General features: G+C 39.5%; 1 protein-coding gene across 12 annotated transcripts in view; it reads right to left on the reverse strand.

Moving 5' to 3' along the window:
• Nucleotides 1-23,011, reverse strand: part of REPS1 (RALBP1 associated Eps domain containing 1) — a 66,936-nt gene extending 43,925 nt beyond the window's left edge. For 7 of the 12 annotated variants that reach the window (XM_026121571.2, XM_064509057.1, XM_026121582.2 and 4 more), the window contains exons 1-2: nt 22,588-23,010; nt 4,375-4,498 (exon numbers count right to left, since the gene is read on the reverse strand). In XM_026121571.2, coding sequence (XP_025977356.1) covers nt 4,375-4,498; nt 22,588-22,740 — 277 coding nt within the window. In that variant the 5' untranslated portion in view covers nt 22,741-23,010. Of the gene's footprint in view, nt 1-4,374; nt 4,499-16,681; nt 16,832-22,587 lie in introns of all 12 variants that reach the window. The other 5 variants (XM_064509058.1, XM_026121597.2, XM_026121565.2 and 2 more) reach the window with 3 other exon arrangements.
• Between the last annotated feature and the right edge of the window lie 215 nt (nt 23,012-23,226).

Here is a 23,226-nt window from a genome sequence, read left to right on the forward strand (position 1 = left end):
CCTACTTAAAATTTAACACATGCCACATTTAAACAGAGACTGCTGCTATAGTCAAGCCAATAGCTGCCAGCTGGAAAAAAAAATGACTTTTCTGCAGCATATTTTATGATTCTGCTACCCAAGTTCTGGTTTTAATATATTGAGAAGACTTCACCTAGCTCCATAAACATAACAGTTTTGCACCACAACTCTGTTCGATTGCCATTGCATTTAAACACAATCTGAATTCAGCTCATTTTTCTTAGTTTTACCAACATTTTAATTACTGAAGTGTGATTTTTCAAAAAATTATCTACCATTTCTAGCATATACCTAAAATTAGAGTGTTAGTGTCTTCATACAGAATGGTTCATCAGTAAAAACAAATGTAAAAATACTGCAGTATATGTAACAACCTTTTTCTAATGAACTGGTATTATGTTTATTTTCACAGCAGAAACTGTAATTTAACCTTATTGCAAATACTGCAAGTATTGCTTAATCTGTGCACACCTTTCTATATGAGAAGCTAAATTAGTTGTTTCATTACAATACAACAGGGAACACTCCAACATCAACTGTCACTTTGTTACAAACACCTACAAACTTAAAGTTTCTACAAAAAGCTAAGAGGTCCTTAGCTTTATGCATCTCGGTTCAGTGTTGTCTCGTATAAAAATGAGGTTATATAAATCTCCAATGTCTCACTGTAAGATGTCTACCACTTTTCTGAATCCTGACCACAACTTTCTCACAGGTCCACTGCGAATCAAAATAAACTGTAAATTTGGTGTAGAGCTTGCAACTGTTTTTCCAACACACACACACACAAACTTAAAAGCATGGCTGAAGTTTATTTTTTTTATGTTAACTCCTGTATATCTATTAATTTTGGTTATAAAAACTGGTCAGTGGTACTATCAATATTATTAAAATATTAGACAAAACTACAACAGTTTATTATATAAAAAAATGAACATTAAACTGATTTGAAGAGTCTCATCTGAATCTATAACACTCAACAACTAGAGACCTTTATGTATCCTGTATTGAAGGAAAACACACCAGTAAGAACAAACTTGATTTAAGCCTCTCTCACTAACTTAACTCAACATGCCAAACTGTTTTCATCACAGGGAAGAAGCAGGCGACACAGTTTACTTGCTAAGTTTGTGGTTACATATCAGATGCCTTCCTCATTCCTAGATGCTCATTTCCCCATCTGCACTGTTCCCTGTGTTATACTAGGGAAGTCATTCATGTCACTGAACAGTGAACTAGAACTAGCCACAAAAAAAAGGTGAAAAAGTTTCACTGCATACAAGTGAAAATTCTTATGCTTGCAAAAGAGGGCATAATACAACCACTAGAACAGGCAACTAGCACAGGGGAAAATCTGTGCAGTCTATGCAACTGATTGTTCCAATATGAGTCTTTGGTATGAGACATTTAGCACTTCATCTCACAAAACAGGGCTCATAAACAAAATATTCTAGTCATTGTCTCGCTTAAAAAAAAGACTGGATAAATATGGATTTATTTTCACTGTACTGTATAAATTTTTACAAAGACATTGAACTATGCCATTTTAACCTCTCCCCATCTGTCTTCTTCTCATAAAAGCAGAAAAATTCGCTTTTAACACTGCAGCGCGTTTAACTTAACACGTTTGTTACCGTTCAGAAATTCTTCAAATATACTTGTGATAGCTCTACGAACGGAATTAAGATCTTAAATTGAAGCTACTTAAAAAGCTCTCTGTACTTTTCACACCCACCTCCTTGTTAGCATTTTCCTTCCACCAGAAAAAGAAAGTATTCCATACTTAGAAAATAAACATTACATTGAAACAGTCTGAACCAACTAATACCTGCTCATTAGTATCTAAGTTCTTAGCTTCTGGGAGAGAACATTTTCTAGGAACAACAGATTTAGAGGTTTGCAGTACCATAACTAAAGCCAGAATTTTTAGTATACTACATTTGAGCAATCAAAAAAGCATTTCATTAAGTAAGAACCAATTGGGTGAGATCTGTACTGGATGGACTGAGTACCCAAAAATTTGACTGCAGCCTCTATTCAGCAATTCATATAAAGAAAGCTTCCCCATCTACTGAAGAAAAACAGAGAACCAAAAGCAAAAGAAACAAGGAGAAGTGAGGAGAGAAAATGTAAGGATAAAAGAGTGACTAACATAAGACAATCTCTGAATAAAAAACATGCATAAACTGCAGAGAGAAAAAGTAAGTGTCCTAGAATACAAGCTTTAACTCTTGTTAACTGCTTTAGTTTGATAAGAGAGTATGGCTCAGTTTGGGGATGGTTCTAACAGTTCTTCTTCCAGTTCTCTTGGAGACAGACTGTGGGCAAAACCCAGCTGGCCAGGCTGCTGAATCCCAGGTCACAAAGAAAGGTAACCCAAGCTCAGAATCATTTTATGAGTCTTCAGCATGCCATATTTTAGCTGTTTAGCAGCTGCTACAACAGCACTTGAATCATCCTAGAAACATGAACTTTAGCAACAGGACTGGAACCACTGCAACCAAGGCAACAGACAACCAAAGCTAAAAACAGTTAGGGTAAAAATAAATGTTCTGTCGACCAATTATACTTGTATTTGGTAGGTTTGGAACCAGTACAGAAAATTATTCCTAGAAGTCTAGAAACCATTAATGTATTCCTAGCATTGTCATGAATCAAGGAAGTGTATTCTATTACACAAGTTCCAGTGGCTCTTTGCTAATTTTACAACAGTATTTTGGAATTAATTTTGCACTTTCATTTCAATTCCTTCCTTCAAATTTCTTCTGATAGTACAGCCAAGTCTTTTTTTTTCCTTTTTTTAATTAGAAAGCCTCCTCCCAGTTAAGGTGTCTTACATTAAAATAAAACCAACCATATAAAAATCTGAATACAGCTACATGCACAGATTTTAGTCCTTGCCTTCTTCAACAGAAGTTTGATGAGCAATCCCGTAATTGTTGTTATATCAAGTTTCAGTTCTATCAGATATTAAGAGCTGAAGGTCCCTTTTCCAACTATCTAATTCTATAACTCTCTACTAAAACTCACTGAAGCTTTAGATCTTGGGGACACTCAGCAGGAGAACTAGGGAAAGAATTCATGATCATACGGTGGCTTGTGAGCAAGAAACTTGAATACTAGCAAAGCACTGGATAAAACCATGCATATTTCCAAAAAGCTACAAAAACCATGAAAGCAACATCTACTGTTTGCAGAAGCACAGCTGTAAACATAAACATAACTAAAAATTTACATGATGATTCTTGCTCTTTAATAGCTTTGTCAAATACTTCAGGCCTATCAGATCTTGGATTTAACAGAGCTTTTCTTACAAACTCCATCTAATCTACATCCTTTAGACGTAAGGACTCCTAATCTTTAATTACCAGCATATATAGATTCTATCATAACATGTATTCCACAAACAAAATCTACCACAGAAGTCACTCTGATGCAAAGCTGTACTCCAGAGATACATCTAAGCTGAGATTTGCATATTTTGCTGCAAATGACTACAATGGCTTAAAACTCACTACTTGATCTTTCTAAATCTCTTCTCATTCCACAGAGCAACCTGGACACAGATCCACTTATATAACAGCAACCCAGCAGGCTACAGTAGAGCGTAGAATCCAAGCTCTTTGGGCTGTCCTGAACCCTTCTAGAGCCAGTTTTTATCCTGTTCCTACTTCACTATCTCCACCATGGTCTTCCAAAATTAGGATGACAGCTATCTTGGCTGATAACAGACCATTTACAGAAAGATCTTTTGCAAGTCAGGTTATTCACTAGAAAAATGCCAATCTTAAGACATTAATCTTCCTATTTGGGCTAACAAGAGAGAAAAATGTAATACCTAAGCAAGCGGAAAACAAAAGAATGTAGTGGGTCCAGAAAAGATAACCTCTCATTTGTTGCAATCAAGGCTCAATAAATTCAGTAACTACAAAACCTTGTAAATGTTGCATTTGTCTTTTCCTTCAAATTAGTCCGCTGAGTACTTCTATTTACAGGATATAGCACAAAAACAAGTTACCATGCGGCAATCTAGGAAAAAAACTTGTACCTGCACTAGCCGGTCGTATTTATCCATTTGCTCCCATGATGAGCATACTGCTTATCTCATTCTCAGTAGAGTAAGGCATCTCACATTCAGCACATGGAAAGAATATACACCCTCATGTTCTAAAATTATTTTCAATTTTTTTAAGGTAGCAACACTTTTTTTTTATATATACATATAAAAATATATATATTTTATATATATATAAATAGAAGACTCCAGTAATTAACAAGCTTGCTCTATCAGAATCTGAGCCAGCTACAATAATCCTGTTTATTGACACAGTTACTCCTCACCCTTTGATTTACCTGTATTTAAACTTTCCACTCTTAGAGGGAGACCAGATTGGGCCACAGCAACAAGTTTCAAAGCAATGTAAAATTGACTTCTTCCAAAATAACCAAGTCTTGTTGCACCACAGAGCTCCATAATCTGCAAAAAAACAAAGGAAAAGTTACTTCTGTGAAGAAAGTTAAGATACTAACTGCTATATAGAAGCTATTTAGTACATTTAACATCAGCACACCTGGCATGTAATGCTCGTGTTCTTTATGCTATCTTTCAGTAACAACTCCACATGCAATCTCTAAATATTAGTGACAAGGGTCAAAGAGTACGGGATTCCTGATAACCAACAAAAGTAGCAAGCCTCAAACTTAAGGCTTTCCTAATTATCCATCTTTTCTTTCACCCAGGCTTTGGAGGTTCTACAGAGATACGATGTGAGATGGAACAAAAGAGACTAGTTGGTGGGATCATTTTCCTATTTCCAACTCTTTTACACAAAATCACCTAATAAACATCCTAGGTCTCTATCAACGAGTCTATTAGCAGCTATAACATCTTTGTTTCTCCAGTTGCAGCTACAGAAAAGGAAGGACACTTCAAGGGTATTCAACATCGTTAGCATTCTTCTGATTATGTCAGATGTACTCCAAAAACATAAAGATGAAGATTTTTCAATGATTCTCAGCCAAATTTGAACAGTGTGTCACTGAGCAGGTTAGAGAAACGCTCCTGCCTCCAAATCTCTCCCAAAAGAAATTGCAATGGAGAGGTTAGAACTTATAAAAAGTGAAAATCCTGGACAACTACAAGTAGTACCTGGCAGCCTACTCTGACATAGGCTTGCTGTAGCTCATAACTTCCAACTTGTAAAACAAATCTACAAAGCATTCTTTCAGAACACACACAAATATCCACATATATGCATGCATGCATTTCAGCACTGACTGAGAACACAGAACTTCAAGTTCTCACAGATGGTCTAGTTCATCTAAGAAATGTAACCAAGAACAGTGATGTTCACATGGGATCAGGTTATTCCCTTTTCTTTCCCAGTGTTGTGTATAACCGAATAGAGAATACTTACTTTGCTATGAATTTTGAAAAAAGGCTACTGAAATCTTCACCTTGCTTTTTCCAAGATGCAAGGGGGGGGGGGGGGGAAGAGAGAATGCAAGACAGGACAGAGCCAGTACAGCAAGGTGGGGAGGGGATTAGCAGTTGCTCATAACACTCCTAGCTTCTCTACTATTTTGCTGTGGCAACACAGAATCATTTTAATTATTTTCAAATTGAATTCAGACATTTTTAATCACTCTAGGGGCTAGAAGGCTGGATACTGCTGATCTCAGTGACCTAGGTCAGCAGTAAAACACTCCTGTCAGCAACTTATTCCACTATTGCTTTTTCCTTTGAAGTGTTCTTATGCACAAAACCGCAGAGCACGAAAGATGAACTTGTTTTTATAAAGCTGCATATTTTCAGTATTTTACACATATATAACACAGCTGATGTTTAAAAGTACTCTAGACACTTCTTTGTACTGCAAAATCAAGTCAGTTAAAAAAAAAACTATAAAATTCTACTTGGAGATGTGCTCTCCCTTTCTTGTAGACAGTAGCAGAGAACTGAAATACATATATCCTCCCTGCACTTTAAGTAGTTCATATACATTTTGTTATTTCCTAAGGATCAGAGCGGAGTCATCAGGAGTAAAAGATCTGGAAGAATAAGAATGTACAGGCGTTTGCCAATAGTATGAACTTAATAACTTTAATTAATTAAATAACTTTACAAACTTTCTTTCCATATTCTGTTCTTCCTCATGATTTCTTTTGAGGTTTAAAATGAGTACTGCTAAACAACACTTCAGGTAATATACACTGAATTTGCCTCAAAATAAGTGCAAAATGTTGCTTCAAAAATCCTAGTAATACACAGTCTATTATGAAAAGTTTTATGCATATCACTGCTGTAGACAGGACTAAAATCTGTGTATGCAGCTTTATTCAGATTTTTATTTGGTTGGTTTTATTTTAATAAACCAGCTGGGCTTGTTTAGCCTAAGAGAATTGGTGGGGGCAAGGACCTAATAGCAGCCTTCCAGAACTGAGGAGGAAGAAATTACTGAGAAGATGGAGTTAGACTCTTTACCAAACTGCACAGTAGGGAATATTTAATAGGGAAGGTTCCAACTGCATATGGGCATTAAGCATTGGAATAAGCTGCCCAGAGAGGTAACAGAATCTATGTCCTTGGAGGTTTTTAAGACCTATCTGATTAAAGCCCTGCCCAACCTGGACTGAACCAAGTGCTGGTCCTGTTTGGATCAGAAGGTTGCAGTAGATGACCTCCCAAGGTCCCTTCTGAACATGATGAGCCTATGATAACAAGGTCAGTCAACATTAGCAAAGCTCGTAAACTCCTCCGATTTTGTTAAAACAGGGGACCTGCCTGCTTCTGTTTGCATCACTTTCCAGTAACATGTCTAAAACAGTCTGGCCAGTTTAATTAACAGTCTGGTGCTATAATTTCTGCTCTTAGAAAACTTATATGTTTTATATATGAATTCATATTCTGAGTTTCTACCAATCTTTCCTGGATTATGATACCAGTTTCCACCATACTGTTGTCTTTTTCCCTACTGCACAGCTTGGTAAAGAGCCTGACTCCATCTTCTCAATAACCTCCTCCTTTTTGGTTCTAGAAGGCTGCTACTAGGTCCCCTCCTCCCCCAAAGCCTTCTTAGGCTAAACAAGCCCAGTTCCCGCAGTCTCTTTTCAAAGGCCACGTGCTGCAGCACCTGATCACTGTGGTGGCCCTCCGCTGAACTTGCTCCAGTTTATCAACACCCTTCTCATACTGGGGAGCCCAAAACTGGATGCAGTATTCCAAATATGATCTGATGAGTGCCAGGTAATAGGGAACAATCACTTCCCTTGATCTACTGGTCACACTCTTTTGAACATAGTCCAATATGCTGTTAGCTTTCATCACTGACAAAGCATGCTGTTGACTCATACTACCTAGCCAACTGTCCACCAAGAACACCAGGTCCTTTTCTGCAAAGCTGCTATCCAGCCAGTCAGCCTCCAGCCTATGCTGCTCCAGGTAGTTAGTACCACCCAGGTGCAACACTTTGCATTTTTCTTTGTGGAATTTCAATAAGCTCCTGTTGGCCCATTCCTCTAGCCTGCCTAGGTCCCTCTAATGGCAGTCGTGTACTCAAACGTATTGACTGCACCCACCACTTTGCATGCCTGAAAACTCAGTAAATGTGCCTTTCTGCTTCTTCCAGGCCACCAAGATGACATTAAAAAGGATAGGTTCAAAGTCAGGCTCTAAGTTCAATGATCTAGTCAGTTCTTTACCAGTCAAAGAGTTCCATCTAGACTATAATACCCCAAATGATATCCCACAGAATGCTGTGAGACACTTTTTTGAAAGCCATTGCTAATGTCAATGTAGATGACATCTACTGCTCTTCTCCCCTCAACCACAGGCCTAGTCATTCCATCACAGAAGGAAGTCTGGTTGATAAGCACCTTTGGTAAATTCATGCTTGCTAATCTTAATCACTACCTTCTCCTTCATGTGCCCAGAAATGGCTTCCATAGACTTGCTCCAGGATTTTCCCAGACCCAAATGAGACTCACAAGCCCGTAGTTCCCCAAATCATCCTTCTTGTCCTTTCTAAAAATTGCTGCAACATATCTTTCTTCAGTCACTGAGGACCTCCCCTGATCTCCACAACCAGTCCAAGATGAGAGCGAGCAGTCTCACAATAACACTAGCCAGCTCATTCAGCACCCTCAGGTGCATCCCACCTGGTCCTGTGTACTTGTACAGGTCACGATTTCTCAGAAGATCCATGACTCGATCTTCTTGCATTGCTTCAGTACTATCTCCAGGCACAAAGGCTCAGGAGACCTCATCTGTGAAGATCAATGCAAAGAAGGCACTGAAAAATCTCAGCCACACCTGCATTCACTGGCACTAATTTCTCTCCTCACCCCTCAAAGAGATCAGTCATAACTTCCCTGTTTAGCAAAGTTGGTCTCTTGGTATGTCTTCTCATTTTCCTGACTACTGGGATGGACTATTATTGTGTTTAGAAAAAGCTGTTATTTCCTGGATCTCTTGGGAGGCAGTTCTGAAGAGCAGAGAAGCTCACAGTGATTGTTTTTAGGCAAGTTCCAGTTGAAAAAAAGTCAACTGCATTTTCACATAGCAACATCTGAACCACAAAGTCCATGAGAAGTTAGCATGAATGCCTCAGCGCTGTTGACACAGGAAAGACTATGCATAATCAAACTGATGGGTTCATTAACTACAGTTGAGCTACATATGGCTCAAAAAAGCTGCGTGTGTGTTTCCTCACCATATTTCTAGGAACCCATCAAAATAACCAAGCTGTTGTGAAACCTGGTACAGGAAGGAGTGGGATGCTGACAAACACTTAGTTCCAAAGGAGCCTCCAAAAGACCAGCAGGCCTAGGACTGTGCAGAGCACTCCAATCCTGCTGAACAGAAGCTAGCTTCATTAAACCACGTGGTTATGTCTGCATTACACTTCCTATGTTGTCCTATAGCACCTGCGTTAACTGCCTTTCCCTGCTATACTATTTCTGCAGTATGATGTCTGGAACAGAGGTCAGGGGATAGCAGGGCATTTTTCTTAAGCTCATTAATTAAAGGAAATGGTTCAAAACATTTGTGGCTAGTTGGACTGCACAGACCATGCCACGAGAAAACAAGCGACAGTCTAAATTGACAGGTGACAACTCAACGGATAAACTTTGAGGCATCAACATCTGAAATAAATTGCCCACACCCAAACTAAAGTCGGAAGTAATGACTCATAAGTGCCAGAATTAAAGCATTAGAGATTCAACAACAGACAGCTAACAGTCAAAATCAGGATGATGGCAAGAGCAATGCCTTTCTTTAAAGCACTGTTTCCTGGAAGTCTGATGAATATCCATGTACTTGGCTACACATGAAACAGGAAAAGCTTGTAGATCCAGTGGTCTAACACTGACAGATGAATAACTGAGTAGACTCTGGAAAAACTCTTTATGACAGGAAGCAGGTATTTGGAACCTATGCAATCAGACAGTAACGGCCTTGGGCAATTTCAAAGTCAGTGCCCAGTTAAAAATTGTCATTTTTGGAGCCAATAGGTAGCTCGTTAAATACTGGATTAATAATTAGGCTACTACAGTTGATAAGTATGATAAAAGAATGACAAGCATAGATTCAAAGGAAAGATATAAATGTTGAAAAAATGCCAGATTTAAGTATCAAGAAAAGGAAAAAGCTATGGATACAGAAAAACAACTAACAACAAAGAATGCCCTTACACTGTTGAACAAGTAGCTGTCTCATCCACCCATATATAGTTAAACAAATTCTCTACTTCAAAAGCAGCATATAATACTATCAGAAAGATGACTGAAGGATGAGTAAAATCATTAAATGCAAAGATCGAGTGGAGCCTCCTCTGTGGACTGACAGCATGTCTGAACATACCCCAAACAGCCTACCTATAATCTCTTGAAGGAGGATTTAAATGTTCTACAGGCAATAAGCTATACAGACAGGCTAAAAAATCAGGATTGCTTCTCTGAGATTTGCTTTATGCTTACAACCTTCATCTTCCTAGGATTAGAGAGGATAAGGAATTTCTTTAAACTTGTTAAGGAATGTAGTGTTATCTTCAAGAGGCAATCCTCCATAGCTGTTTGCATCTCCTTAGCTGTGAACATCTTCAGGTCGCGCTACTGCAATTAAGTGAATCAGGGGTGACAACTCCAGAACTGCTTGCTGTTCATGCAAAGATCAGTGCAAAAACTGTAGAATACGAAATCGCACACTAAAGTCACCATACTGCAAAGAAGAAACAGCAACATCAACAATATCAGGACTTGGTGCAGAGTAGACGCACAGGAAGTGGTATTTTGACATCAAAATGCACCTTCTAGAACTCTTGCAGGTTTCAGATAAGAGGTTCTTTAGCTTAGGAAGGTTTGTGAACCGAAGATCCAAGAGACCTAAGTGCCTTAAGACTCCAGGTGAAATGCAACAAGTCACATTTTTTCCATGAAACATAGTGAAATGCATTTTTCATAACTTAAACCTCTCTTGGAAAGACTACCAGAATATGACTCTCCCTCACAGACTCTTCCACAAGACAGATCAAGCTTATGACCTGCGAACACCATGCATGCAAAAGAACAACAGTATTTATGCACAGAGACTTCTTCAGTGGTAAAACAATAAAGGAAGCAACATATAGGCACATGTGCCGCCTACATAATACTTTTCATTAATATGCTCATAGAGAATTATTAAAGCACTAACTTTTCCATAAAAGAGGGAGATAAGAGGCAAGACTTTCAGGCAACTTTTGAAGGCTGGCAGTGGCAACATATGTAGTGGGGAAGGGGGAAAGAGAGTGAATAAGCTCACTGGAGAACCTTCTGTATTGCTGCATCTGAACTAAGGTATTAACACAAATCTGCTATCCACTGAAAAAATATGTTTTTATTTTTTTATATATATATATACACACACACACACACACACACATACACACACTGGATATTGAGAGAGAAAGAAGCCATATTGGAATGTAGAATAAAAATGTTGGTCCTGTTTTTATAACCATTCTTAATTTGAGGTGTTTCAGTAGTCCTACTGTGACTTTGCACGAATCTTCATTTATATTGCTGGTGTGAAATTTTGTCTGTTTATTCAGTTATAAACACAAAGAAACTCTACACAGAATCACAGAATAGCAGAGTTTGGAAGGGACCTCTAGAGACCATCTAGTCCAGCTTTCCTGCTCCAGGCAGGGTAAGCTGGAGCAGGTTACTCAGGCCCACGTCCAGTCAGGTTTCAAATACTTCTGAGAACGGAGACTCTACTACCTGTCTGGGCAACCTGTTCCAGTGTTTGATCAGTAAAAGTTAAAATTTTTAATGCTTAAACAGAATGATTATCAGCTATGATATATAAAACATGCCCTAGAGTTGCAAAGACAAGTGTACACCTTAGTTTTACAATACCTGGTAAAGACTTCAGTTGAATTAAACCAGACTAAATGAATATAGATGTTGTTCAACATCGATCGCACGATTTTCCATTTTTGCTATGCATGTTAACAGTAACTTTTTAATGAAAAGTGAGCAATACATTAAAAAACAAGCTAAGAGCCTTCTTCAAATAAAAATGCTAAAAAATTTAAAAGAACAGTCTTATATTCAGTTTTAGGTTATTTAATACAAATATAACTATGACTACAGATTGATTTTGATTCACAATTTAAAATGAAAAGCGTATCAACAATATTTTGTATCCAATATGCAGCAATTCATTAACGAGAATGCTATCCATGGCAGAAGTAGACTACTAAAATATCAACAGAAAAAACCTACTGATCATCTTTGACAATTAATTCTATATAAATACTTAGAGCTAAACTTTCCCATGCCATGGGTCATTTCAGGTTCAACTATACATGTTTCAATCAAATGTAATTTCAGAATTCATTACATCAGAAGAAAAAGAACAGAAGTTAATTAGTTGGTCAAAGAATGACCCAACATTTTTAAGTCTCAGAGGAATGATTCTCTCCCTGTTCTTTGGAATTTGTTTAGAAGTGTGTCCAACTGCTGAATAAGGAAGGGAGATGCAGAAAGTGAGGTTTTTCTAGAAGAAAACTTGGAAGGTTTGGAGTCCTGCTTTCACTCTGTTAATCTAAAAGCAGCAAAAAGCACTGAAAAACTGAAATTATGATTTGTGACAGATGCACAAAATAAATACATATCTTATAACAAGTGAATGCTTTAAAACTCAACAGTACTACATCAAAAATTTAATTAACAGAATTTTCACCTACTGTAAGTAGGTGAAAGACTGCTTTAGACTGGTTAGGTTTTAGATCTTTCATTTCTAAATCCGTCTCATATATCTTACTTATTTATCTTTGGTATCTTTTCAAGCTGAGCTATAAAAACAGATTTTGGCATATACAGAAGTTAGTGATTTAGAAGCCCCACTAAAAATACAAAGCCTAGCTTCAAGAATCAAAAGATCACAATGGGGAGGTGAGTGCGCTACACTGAAAATGTGGTCCACTTGAAATGTGTCATCTAGTAGACACCTTCCCACTTACAAACAGGAACTAATTGCAGTGAGTCTTAATCTGTTTTATTGAATCATCCATGTCACAAGATAAGTGTTCCTGAGCACTAACTACTGCTCACCTATCTGAACACTCCACTCAGCAAGCCAGCAGAATATTATTCACTTTTCTCCTTGCTTAGTTATCTGCAGTTTTATTCAACTGAACCAGTTTACTGTACAACCAATGAGCAACTCAGCAGCTACAAGACAGGCATGGGAGCTTGTGGTTGGCAATACTTTGTTCACTCGGCTCTAAACTTCTTATAAAGCTACAGCCTCAAGAAAGTCCCGTGCTTTGCATTCAAGAGTGGCAGAAGTGGCACAACTGAGGCAAATGAAAAGGATGTCACCTCAAGAGTACTTACAATCCCACAAGAAGTATTTTAATCCTCACCCAAAGAAACATTCCTTACAATTACTGGGGACAGATTCAGTAATGGCAGGCATCTAAATTCATGCATGATAAACAACAGCAGAACTGGAGGGATGCTGAATGAAGCCTTTGTACCCAGGACACACCTTTTCACCTCTCAAGCTACAGACATGTATTTCTAGAAATTTGCAACACAGTAAAGAGAAACATGCACATATATGGAATTTCTCTCAGTGCCTGGCAGGGGCAGCCTCCTCATTTTGCAGAGGGCCAGCACAAAGCAGATGCCTGCTAACCTAACGAGGCAGGATTCCAACAACATTTCACTGCTGGAAAAAACAGACCATGGATAAGCCACATGAATGTTCAGTAAGCCGAGATAGACTTTGGTTTCTTCAACCTATGCAAGGAAGCACAAGAAACATACTATCTGCTTAAGACGATTCTTAAAATTTTCATTGTCCATGTCAGCATGGGGTCTTTCCTGTCTTAGAAAAAGGACAGATCATCCACAACCTCTCATGTGAAGAGCGGGAAGACAAACCGATTACGTGCCCCATTCATGTTAAGATGATGATCTGGTTGGAGCTAAGATACAGAAGACAGCACAGGTCCTTTAAGTAAAAAGCTACAAGACTCAACATCAAACCCACCTAAAAAGATGAAGGCAGAAGACAAACATGAACATTAACATCCAGAAACCCTGCAAGGTACTGTAAGGAAGTACTGTAAGGATGCTACTGTGCATTCATCCTAACATGAATGTCACACTTACAGAGCTGAAGGGGGAGATGCAGCCATGTATCATGCTGCTAAGGATTCCCCCCCAAACAAGGCTGTCTGCTTTCTCTTAGTGCTGCCACTGGGAGCAGCCATGCTTGACCATGATGAGGTCAAGCAACACGAGAGGAGGAAACACACTTTAGCACCAACTTGCAATGCCTGGGCCAGTCTGTGCTAAATTGAGACTCCCAGAAATGATTCTGTGACACTCAGTGACCATTTTTTATGGAACAGAAAATAGCAGCCAAAGTATCCATATAAGTAGTTAGAAAGCATCTAACTTCTGCAGGCATTGAAGAGGTATTTTACAGTAATAATATACTTAGTGTTTCAAATTATTAATCCAATAAGGAGTCAAGCAAGCTGCTTCATGGAAGGTCACATGGATGTTCTAACTATGAATACTCCTGCCCTGCAACATTAAATTGAATATTTTTCCTGCAAAATTTCTTACATGCTAAACACTGAACAGAAGGAGCATGTATATTGACATTTCAGTTTCTTTCAGCCATTCCATGCAATTTTAACACCCCACTGCAAACTGCAGGAAATTGGTACTCTAAGCAAGTAATTGATATTTCCCCCTAATTACCATTGCCTTACTCTTTGGACTTTAATATTTTCACTAAAACTCTTCTTTCATCACCATGGCAGAACACACAAGACAAAAAAGCCTTAAAGAATGAACACAAGCATCTGGCTTTTTTTGCTAACAAGCCACAATGTAGATTGAGGCTTTCTCTGATCCCATAAACAGTGGTCATGCTGCAGCCTAACCAAATATGACTGCTCAGATCTGGCCTTGGTATTCCAGAGCACTTCCACACAACTTTACCTGTAGTTACTACGTCCATCCTCTTATGCTGCTCTCCTACCTAAATTCAGTCTCCTCCATGTCAGTCTGACCAGGTAGTGTCAATCAGTGACTTAGCTTTGTACTGCTTTCCTTTTCCCAGTAAGATCTACAAGTCTTAACAATATGTCTATAAGAATTTAGATTAAGTTTTGTTTAAACTTTAAAAACTGCATATTTACGTTGGCTATATTTAAGAAGGACTTGGAATAGAGCTACTAACACTAGGTCTTAAACAATTTAAGACATTTCAATTCAGAAAAAACACAAGTTGTATAAACTATTGTAGTAAGAAGAGGTTTCTACAAAATTCATGACTAATATTCTGAAGAAGGAGCAACTTACCATCTAATGCTAAATTTTCTATAGCTCAGTCCTGGTTACCTTTTTCTGGAATTACTGAAGTTGAAAGAGATGTAGTTGAAACTGGATCTACTAATTCTTCTGTTAACGTAATTCAGGAGCATTTTAGACTTCAGAAGTCAATCCTTCCAGAAATTAAGATCAGATGTCATCTTTTCCAAGTCCTTTAACCTATCAAAACGCAGTCCTTATACAGAGACAGACAAGTTTAAGTCTTAATGAGTTTTAGTGTCAGTGAATAATCTAAGTCTGTAGACACCAACCACAGTTGGAAAACATGCAAGTCACATATGTAAATAGTGATGGAGTGAGTTATTGCTCAACTGAAAGAAAAACACTGCTCTTTAATAATATCCCTATGGTCTAAAGAAATGGCAAAGCAAAAAGAACAAATGAGAAATATATCCTCCTAGCAGTAATCATTACTAGAACTCTAGCCAAAAGAAAATCTGACAGTCAATACAGCAGCTATATCTATTACCATACTCACTTATGAGAAGAAATTCTGCAGGAAAAAGATCTCAAGTTTGATGCCACAGGGCAGGATGTTCACTGTTAAAACATACTCACACATACACACAATCTCCATACTCACTTAGGAGTTCAAATTCAAGCAAAGAGTAGAAGAACTCTTTAAAGTCTAGGATTTCCACAAGACAGGCCTAACTTAAACAATACATATTTATGACCTTTTTCATAGGCGTGAAACCTGTCTGTAAGGACTAATGCTTTGAAAGCTAGAAAGTATAACTGAAAAGTCATGGAGACTGGCAGCAAAACCTTGCAGTTCCACAGCATCTGCAGTAACATCTATTGATGAGTAAACAAAAATGAAGATATGTTTGCAATTTTTCATAGATGGCTAGGGAAGTGCTCAAAACAACGAATAAAAAAAATTACTTTTACAGGGAAAAAAACAAGTTTACAATACATAATTTTGTACAACTAACCTGATTATATGGCAGCTGCATTTGACACAAAGGACTCTGGTATTTCCGAAAAGATTTTGCAATTCCATCCAACCACATTATAAAGGGTATTAATCCTCTGACAGCACATAAGAAAAATACTTTTCAAACAAAGCTGAGACATGATACTAGAAAATAGCTGCACTCTGTGTTGGCATCAGCAATTATGAAGGGATTACTAACCATACACAACACTGTACAGTAGGAATTCTGGGTCAATTTCAAAGGCTCAGAAACAATTACATTGAGAAATCAGCTAAACAAAATAAAGTCTAATAGGCCTTATCTAGAGTTTTGAAGTTTTGCCATTAACTTCCTGCCTTTGCTTTAAAAAACAATGTGATGATTCTCTGACTAAATGCTGCTGAGATATGACACTACTCAAACTAATTAAAATACTAAATGTAATTATGCATTTCCATACTGGAAGAATACCTTAATAATAAACTGTTATGAATATCCCTCAGAAGAAATCTAAACTAATTTTATTTTTAAATGGCATGCAGAAAAGCTATAAGCTTTAAAATAAAAAGTATATACCCCAAATATATGGGGAGGGGTTCCAAACTAGGATTTGAATACATAAGTGATTAAAAAGATTGGGCTTCTGTGCAGATCAAGTAAAGGTCATCATTAGGAAAGGACAGCTTTTTAAACAGCATACTTTTTTCTTTTTTGGAGGGGTGTGTGTGTAAAGATTTGAAAGTGCTACATATATATATTTTTTTAAATAGTCGAGATCCAAATAGTTGAAAGGAAGGTATGGAACTTGCAGTGAATAAGGAATTCTAACTTCTTACCTCACAAGCTCTGAAAAGATATTAATCAGAACTAGGCTGACTCTTCTGCATGTCCCCACCACACGGGTAATCCTAAGCATGCTTTAGCTCAGCTTCTATTTGCAGTTGGCATTTAGTGAATTCTAGTGATTTGATAAACAGGTAGTCTTTCTGTAGGAAAAACTGAAACATTAATTGCAGCAATAAAGTCACTATGAAGAAATTTTTATTTTCTTAGCCCCCTTTCTCTGTACATCCAGTCTCTAACAAAGAAATCAATATTTTAAATTGAGAACCTGCTATTCTGTTTTGCCATGTTCTACCTATGGCTTATAATTCAAGTACCTATTGAACTCAAATTAGGTGTAATCTATCACAGCTACCACCAGCACAAAGAGACAAAACAATGGTTATAAAAAAAATCATCTGATAAAGAAATCACAAGCAACATTCTTTTAAATTCAATGAATAATACAGAGATTTGGAAGGCTATCACTTAACTACAGCACTGGAAAAAAAATACACAAAGAATACTACAGGCTAACAGATCAGCTCTGGCAGCTCAGAAAGTTACCATTCCCTGTTCTCTGCTCCCCATGTCTGCCAAAATTATCAACCCAAGAACAACAGAAAGGAACACATGCCTGAACCTTAGCCATTTTTCTGCACAGTCCCCATTCATCAGCTACAATTTCTGGATTTACAGCATCAGTCTGGACTTTACGACAAACAACCTGCACCACAGATGCACATTTTCTTACAACTCTTGCTGTGAAAGCAGCAACTTCTTATAGAGGGTTGAAGCAGACAACTAGTGGCAGTAATTTCTTGTATCCATGACACAGGAACAATCAAAACTGATCTGTCTGAGCATAAAGACCCTTAGAAATGAAAAAAGGCTTGACTCTCACTACCAAAATAAAGACTAAAATAGGTTTTACATTAGGTTTTTAATGGGCTAATGCAAGCATATTTGTAATTGCAGAAATTTGGCATAATTGTACAATTCATCTGTCATGTCAAAGACTTTTTAATATTAAATTAGAAGTCAGGTAACAGGTGCACAGTGCCAACACTGAAGATGACAATTCCTTAACTTCAGAGCAAATACATGCAAATACTTACATATTATTGTTTTACAGTAATGCTATATGGTAAAGCAAGATGCTTTGACACATTAATTTCAGATTAGTATCATATGCACAACTGATTTCATCCTCACCTTGAAGTTTCTAGGATTCATAAAGAAAGCAGTGCAAGTTTGTAAAATTTTTGTGATTACATCACATTAACAGGAATTCTACAAATACAGTATTGAAGTCTTTGATGCAAATACTTTCATCTCTCAGAACATTATATTTGAAAAATGGGACAGCTATTATTACTAATCCCATGCATAAATAATGAATTTCACAGTATTTTTTGGCTGACTGCAGCTTTTACAAATTTCAGCATCAGAACAGAAGCATCAAGAACTGACTTTAAGAGCACGCCTACATTAGTATTTTACTTCGTATCAGAAATGTGCTTTCAAGGCAAGTTTCCTGATAATCCTCTCTGCTCTGGTTCATATTGTGGAAATATCTCAGAGCATGCAAATAGATTTCTCTTGTACGAAGCTAAACTAGAAGATGCACTTTAGGAATACACCCTAATGAATTCATTCTACTATTCAGTCTACAGGACCAGGCTAGAACTAGTTCAAAGCAAATTTTTTGAAATGCATACAGGGTACGAATCTGAGATCCTCAGCATCGCACCTATTGTGTCATATTACTGGCTAATGGGAACTACAGATTTTAGCTCACTACTGCTTTATGTATTAATTTATCAATAGCTCTTGGATTCCTAGACTTTTTTTTTAGCTCAATGCTTTTATTCAGAAAATGTATATGTAATCATTTTATTAAGAGTAGTTGAAACTAGCTTTATTCCACAGATACTTTACATCTCATTTACTTTACAGTCTCATTTACTAAAACCAAATGAAACTATGCATCAGTTTTCTTGCTAGGAAAACTTTCCTTTCACCTTTCCATATGTGGTTGCAATCAAAATGAAGAAAATTGATGTGTTAACAGTTGTCAACTCACTTCAGATGGAAATTCACACAATTCTTCTACAGTATACAATGAGTCTCCACACATTTTTGGCAGCCAAAATTCTTCTGTTTTAACTTTAAATTCAGAAAATGGAAATCTAATATTTGCAATTTCAATAATAGCTGCATAAACATAAAAGCACTTACAGGGCATCTTAATTCTGTGATTAGACTGAAAGTATCACAAAGTCAGTATATTCAATCTCTTAATTTTGCCCAGAAGAAACTGGTATCATCTCCAGAAAACAATTACTACTGTACTGGATCTCTATTATGTCTGCAGAAGGATTACTCCTGTACTAACATGTTCCTGGACCAATGAGAATTTTTTTTTCTGTCAGGTAACAATGCGAAATGGTGGTGCTTCTACCGCAGCCACACAGAACAGGGCTGCTGCAATCCCATCATGCCCCCACCATTCCTGCTTTGCAGTCCTGCCTCCCTCCTCGTGCCAACACTAATGCACATGCAACACAGCCATGAGCTCAGGGAGCTAAGCCAGCTGAAAAATAACTCGACAACCCCCCCCCAACTTCTGGCTGTACAAGCTCCCTGAACCATCTCACTGTCTGTTCAAATGCATGCCAACGCCAGCATAAGAGAAGCAATGAAAACATGGCAGCTCCAACTTCGAGCGGTTCAAGCAATCATGAAATCCATGCTAGGTAACAACTGATCCATCCAGTCGCTATTAAAGAGGATGGTTCTCGCCTTCCCCAGCATCACCAAGCAGTTTTCCTGCCTCCTTGTTTGTGCCAGCGCTGACATTCATTCAGCCCCACAACTATCTGATACAGAGCTAAAAATCAAAAAAGACTGTGATTCTTTTTCTGCCTGTGTATCCCCCTGGAACCAACACACACCAGTATCAGACAGCACTAGTGCCTCCGCAAGGGAAAGCAGCAGCAGGACCACATGGCTGGGGGAAGATTCAACCACCCCCTTCAGTAATAGCTCACCATTAATTGGTTTAGCTGCAATGTGAAACCGCACCCTGAGAGCAATTTAAAAACTCACAGCTGTTGTGAAGCAGCTGGACTTGTTACCACAACACACACACTTCCATTCACTATTCTATGCAAATCTTTTCCCTCAATGCTAATTTCAAGGATGTACACAAACAGGAAATACGAGTTAATGAAAGGCTGGCATCCTCACATGTGCAGAGTTAAGGTTTTAACAGTTTGTGGCATTATTGCTGTGGCAATGGTAGGGGCATCCTTTTGTGGATATATACTACAGGGCCATTTAGTTTTTCATTTCCACGTTTTTACTGCTTTGTCAGCACAGGATTTGTATACAGTAACAGTAACTGTTTCAGCTGTTGATATGTTCGTTTATTCCCATTTAATGCACAGCTGACAGTGTTCCTTAAAGGAAAAAATGAGAATGATTAAGAAAATTAGCCACATGTATTAAATTTTCTATTGCAGGACAGAAGTCTCACATAAATATAACTACTTGCAGGAAAGGCTGTAGGCATATTCAGTCTCAAAACCACAGGTTTGGGAACAAAACAATTTATGTGCTTAAAAGTGCAATCAAGTCATGCATTTTCATTTTCAGCAGCATCAATTCTGATTTATTCAAAGGTATCTACACAGAGCTGTACTGCTGAAGAGAAAAGCTTACAGGTAGTTCCTCAGGACTACTCAGTCCCTTTGAGTTTGAACAGCAGCAATTTTGCACCAAGTTAATAAACTAAACACCTACAAAAGTACTCAGCATTCACATGACTAGTACTACACTTGTATTGCAGGAAAATAAAAGAAATGGGTAACCGAATCCAGTTCTTTTCCCTTACAAAGACCAAGAGCTTCAGAGGAACAGAAAAGAGAACACAACTGGGTAGTTATGGGGAGGGGGGCAACTGGTTCTCCCCCTCACAAATACCAGGTACTTCATAGGTGACCAATATTGATTGCACAAGGCATTTGAAGTGGGTCAAACTGCTAAGGGCATTTTGACTTTCTTTGTATTATTCAGTCTCATTCCTCATGCAATCTAACATCTTGTTTGCTGTTTTAACTGCAAGGTTTTCCTTGAGATCACTACAGTGATAAGCCAGGTCTGCTTCTTGAATTAATTTATTTAGAACCCATGGAATGATGCCCCAATAGTTTCTTTCCTTCAAGTTTTCTCTACTTTGCAAAAAAATATTTTACCTTCTCTGCAACAGACAGGAATATAGTCTTAGTCTTATAGTCTATAGGCCACTTGTATCCGAAGCACCAAGTCCTTCTGCTCTTGCACCAAACCTCTGCACAGAATAAAGTCTCTAGCACTAGCCTATTTTATCTACACAGTGATCCAGGCAGGTTTTATGGAAAAGCAATTTTTAAATACATCAAACAGGTAAACATTCACTTTCTGGGATGCGTCTTCTGAAATTGATTGGCTGTACACAAAAAGAAACAATGGGTGGCCTTGAGGAACTTCATTCATAATACTGACCATGAAGACTCTCTTAACATTAAGCACAGTCTAGCAAGTCATCAAATAAAAAATTAGTTTTACTAGTAACAAATATTTCTTTTAGCCTTTCTTTAAAAACAAAAGAAAAGGCCAACCCTTAACAAATATCACCCTCTTCTACTGAGCTGGAATACACAGCTGAGGGCATCTAAAACTCCTTTAACTAATCCCTTTGTTTTTACAGGCCCAGAAGACATTATCAGTAACTCTCGTTAAGCATAAGTATTCTTCTGAAATCCGCTACTAAACTGCAGAAAGCCGAAATGTGTGTACTGTAGTTCTAGCCAATGCTTTGTTAAGAGTGCTGCTTATCTAGAAAGAGCATAAAACTACAAAATATACAGAATGGCTTTTTTGACGCTGTTTTACCCCCAGCATTTTTCAGAGGATTTCAAAACACGACAAAAACTTTAAGGCATGAAAACTGATGGGGGAACTGCAAAAGCAACAATTATTACAAATTAAGTATGGCTCCCTGGGAATAATTTCCTCAAATAATTACATGAGGCACATCAGAGTAGACTGCCTTTTCTGCACTAGTAGCAGCTTTTGTATGTTACCTGGCCAAGAAAAGTAGTGCTAAAACTCTTCATACACATATTGCAAGTATGGGCCTGATTCAATCTTAACACTGCAATTTTCATTATTACAAGATGTTTTGATGACTACAGGTAAGTTAATACCAGCTGAGAACAGATGCCCAAAAAGGACCGCATGACATAAGCAAAGTGGATCAGCTTCAGCTGCACCCAAAAATACAAACCCAGGTTTTCTTCTGTACTGCTCTTCATCAGTAAGTTGTAGGACGAACCTTCCCCACATCCCAAAAGCACTCTGGGGGTCTCGTGCTTTGGATGGACTTTATCAACACGGATCAAACGAGACACTTTCCTACCAGTTGCTGGACACGGCCACTAGAGTTTATCAGCGGCCCTTTCCCAGTCTTGGGATTGGACGCCCCACGAATACACAAGCAGCGGCCCTGCTACAAGCACGGTCTGCACAGCTACACGCCGACCCCCCTTTTTTCTCTGCCAGAAAGGCTCAGCCCTGCCCTCCCGCCCGGGCTCAGCTGGCCGGCTCCCGGCTCGCCTCGGGCCGGACAATAGCCCCCGATTCGCCCAGCGGGTCCGGTCCGGCCTCCTCGCCCCGGCTCGTTGCCTCCGGCGGGACAGCCCCGCCGAAGGGCTCCCAGCCGGGGAAGGACATGAGAGCAGCCCGGGCCAAGCCGAGCGCACGGGAGGGGCGGCAGCCCCGGACGAGGCCGTCTCCCCGCGGACTGTTAACGGCGGGGCGGTGCCCAGGCCCGCCGGGGGGCGGCCGCCCGGCGGGGAAGAGCCGCTGAGGCTACCTGCATAACCACGTCGTTGGGCAGCTGTGCGGCGCGGAAGAGCTCCAGGACCCGCCCGTTAGACGCCACCTTCTTGGTGCTCTCGGTGTCGCAGTAGGAGAAGAGGTCGCAATAGTAGCGCTGCTCCGCCTCGCTCAGCGTCAGGCCCTCCATCTTACACCCCAGCGCCGCGCAGCGCTGCTGCCGCCGCCGCCCCGCATCCAACGGCGGCGGCCCGGCAGGCGGAGGCAGGGCAGACCGCGCCGAACCGCCTCGCGCCGCCCGGCCCGGCGGGGGAGGGGGAGACGCCGCTGCCGCCGCCGCGCGCCCAGCCAACGGCCGCGCGCGAGCGGCCGCTCACACCTTCCCCCACCAACCGCCCACCCGCCGCGCCCTCCCTCCCACACGGCGGCGCGCCTGCGCGTCTCTCCTCGCGCCTGCGCCAACCAGCGGGCGAGCGCGCGTGCTCGACACGGCGCGCGGAGGGGAGGGGAAGGCGCGCTAGCTGCCCCGGGAAGCCGGGCCCCTCCGCGCCGGCGGCGGCGGCGAGCGGCTCCGGAAGTGCAAGGCCCGACGGGGAGGGGCTAGTGAGGAAGAGCGCGAACAAAGTTCCCGAGCGGCGCTCTGAGGCCCGCTTCCCTCCCTTGTCGCGGGGCCGGC

The sequence above is a fragment of the Dromaius novaehollandiae genome, chromosome 3, assembly GCF_036370855.1.
Source record: "Dromaius novaehollandiae isolate bDroNov1 chromosome 3, bDroNov1.hap1, whole genome shotgun sequence".
In the NCBI taxonomy this organism is placed as follows: Eukaryota; Metazoa; Chordata; class Aves; order Casuariiformes; family Dromaiidae; genus Dromaius; species Dromaius novaehollandiae.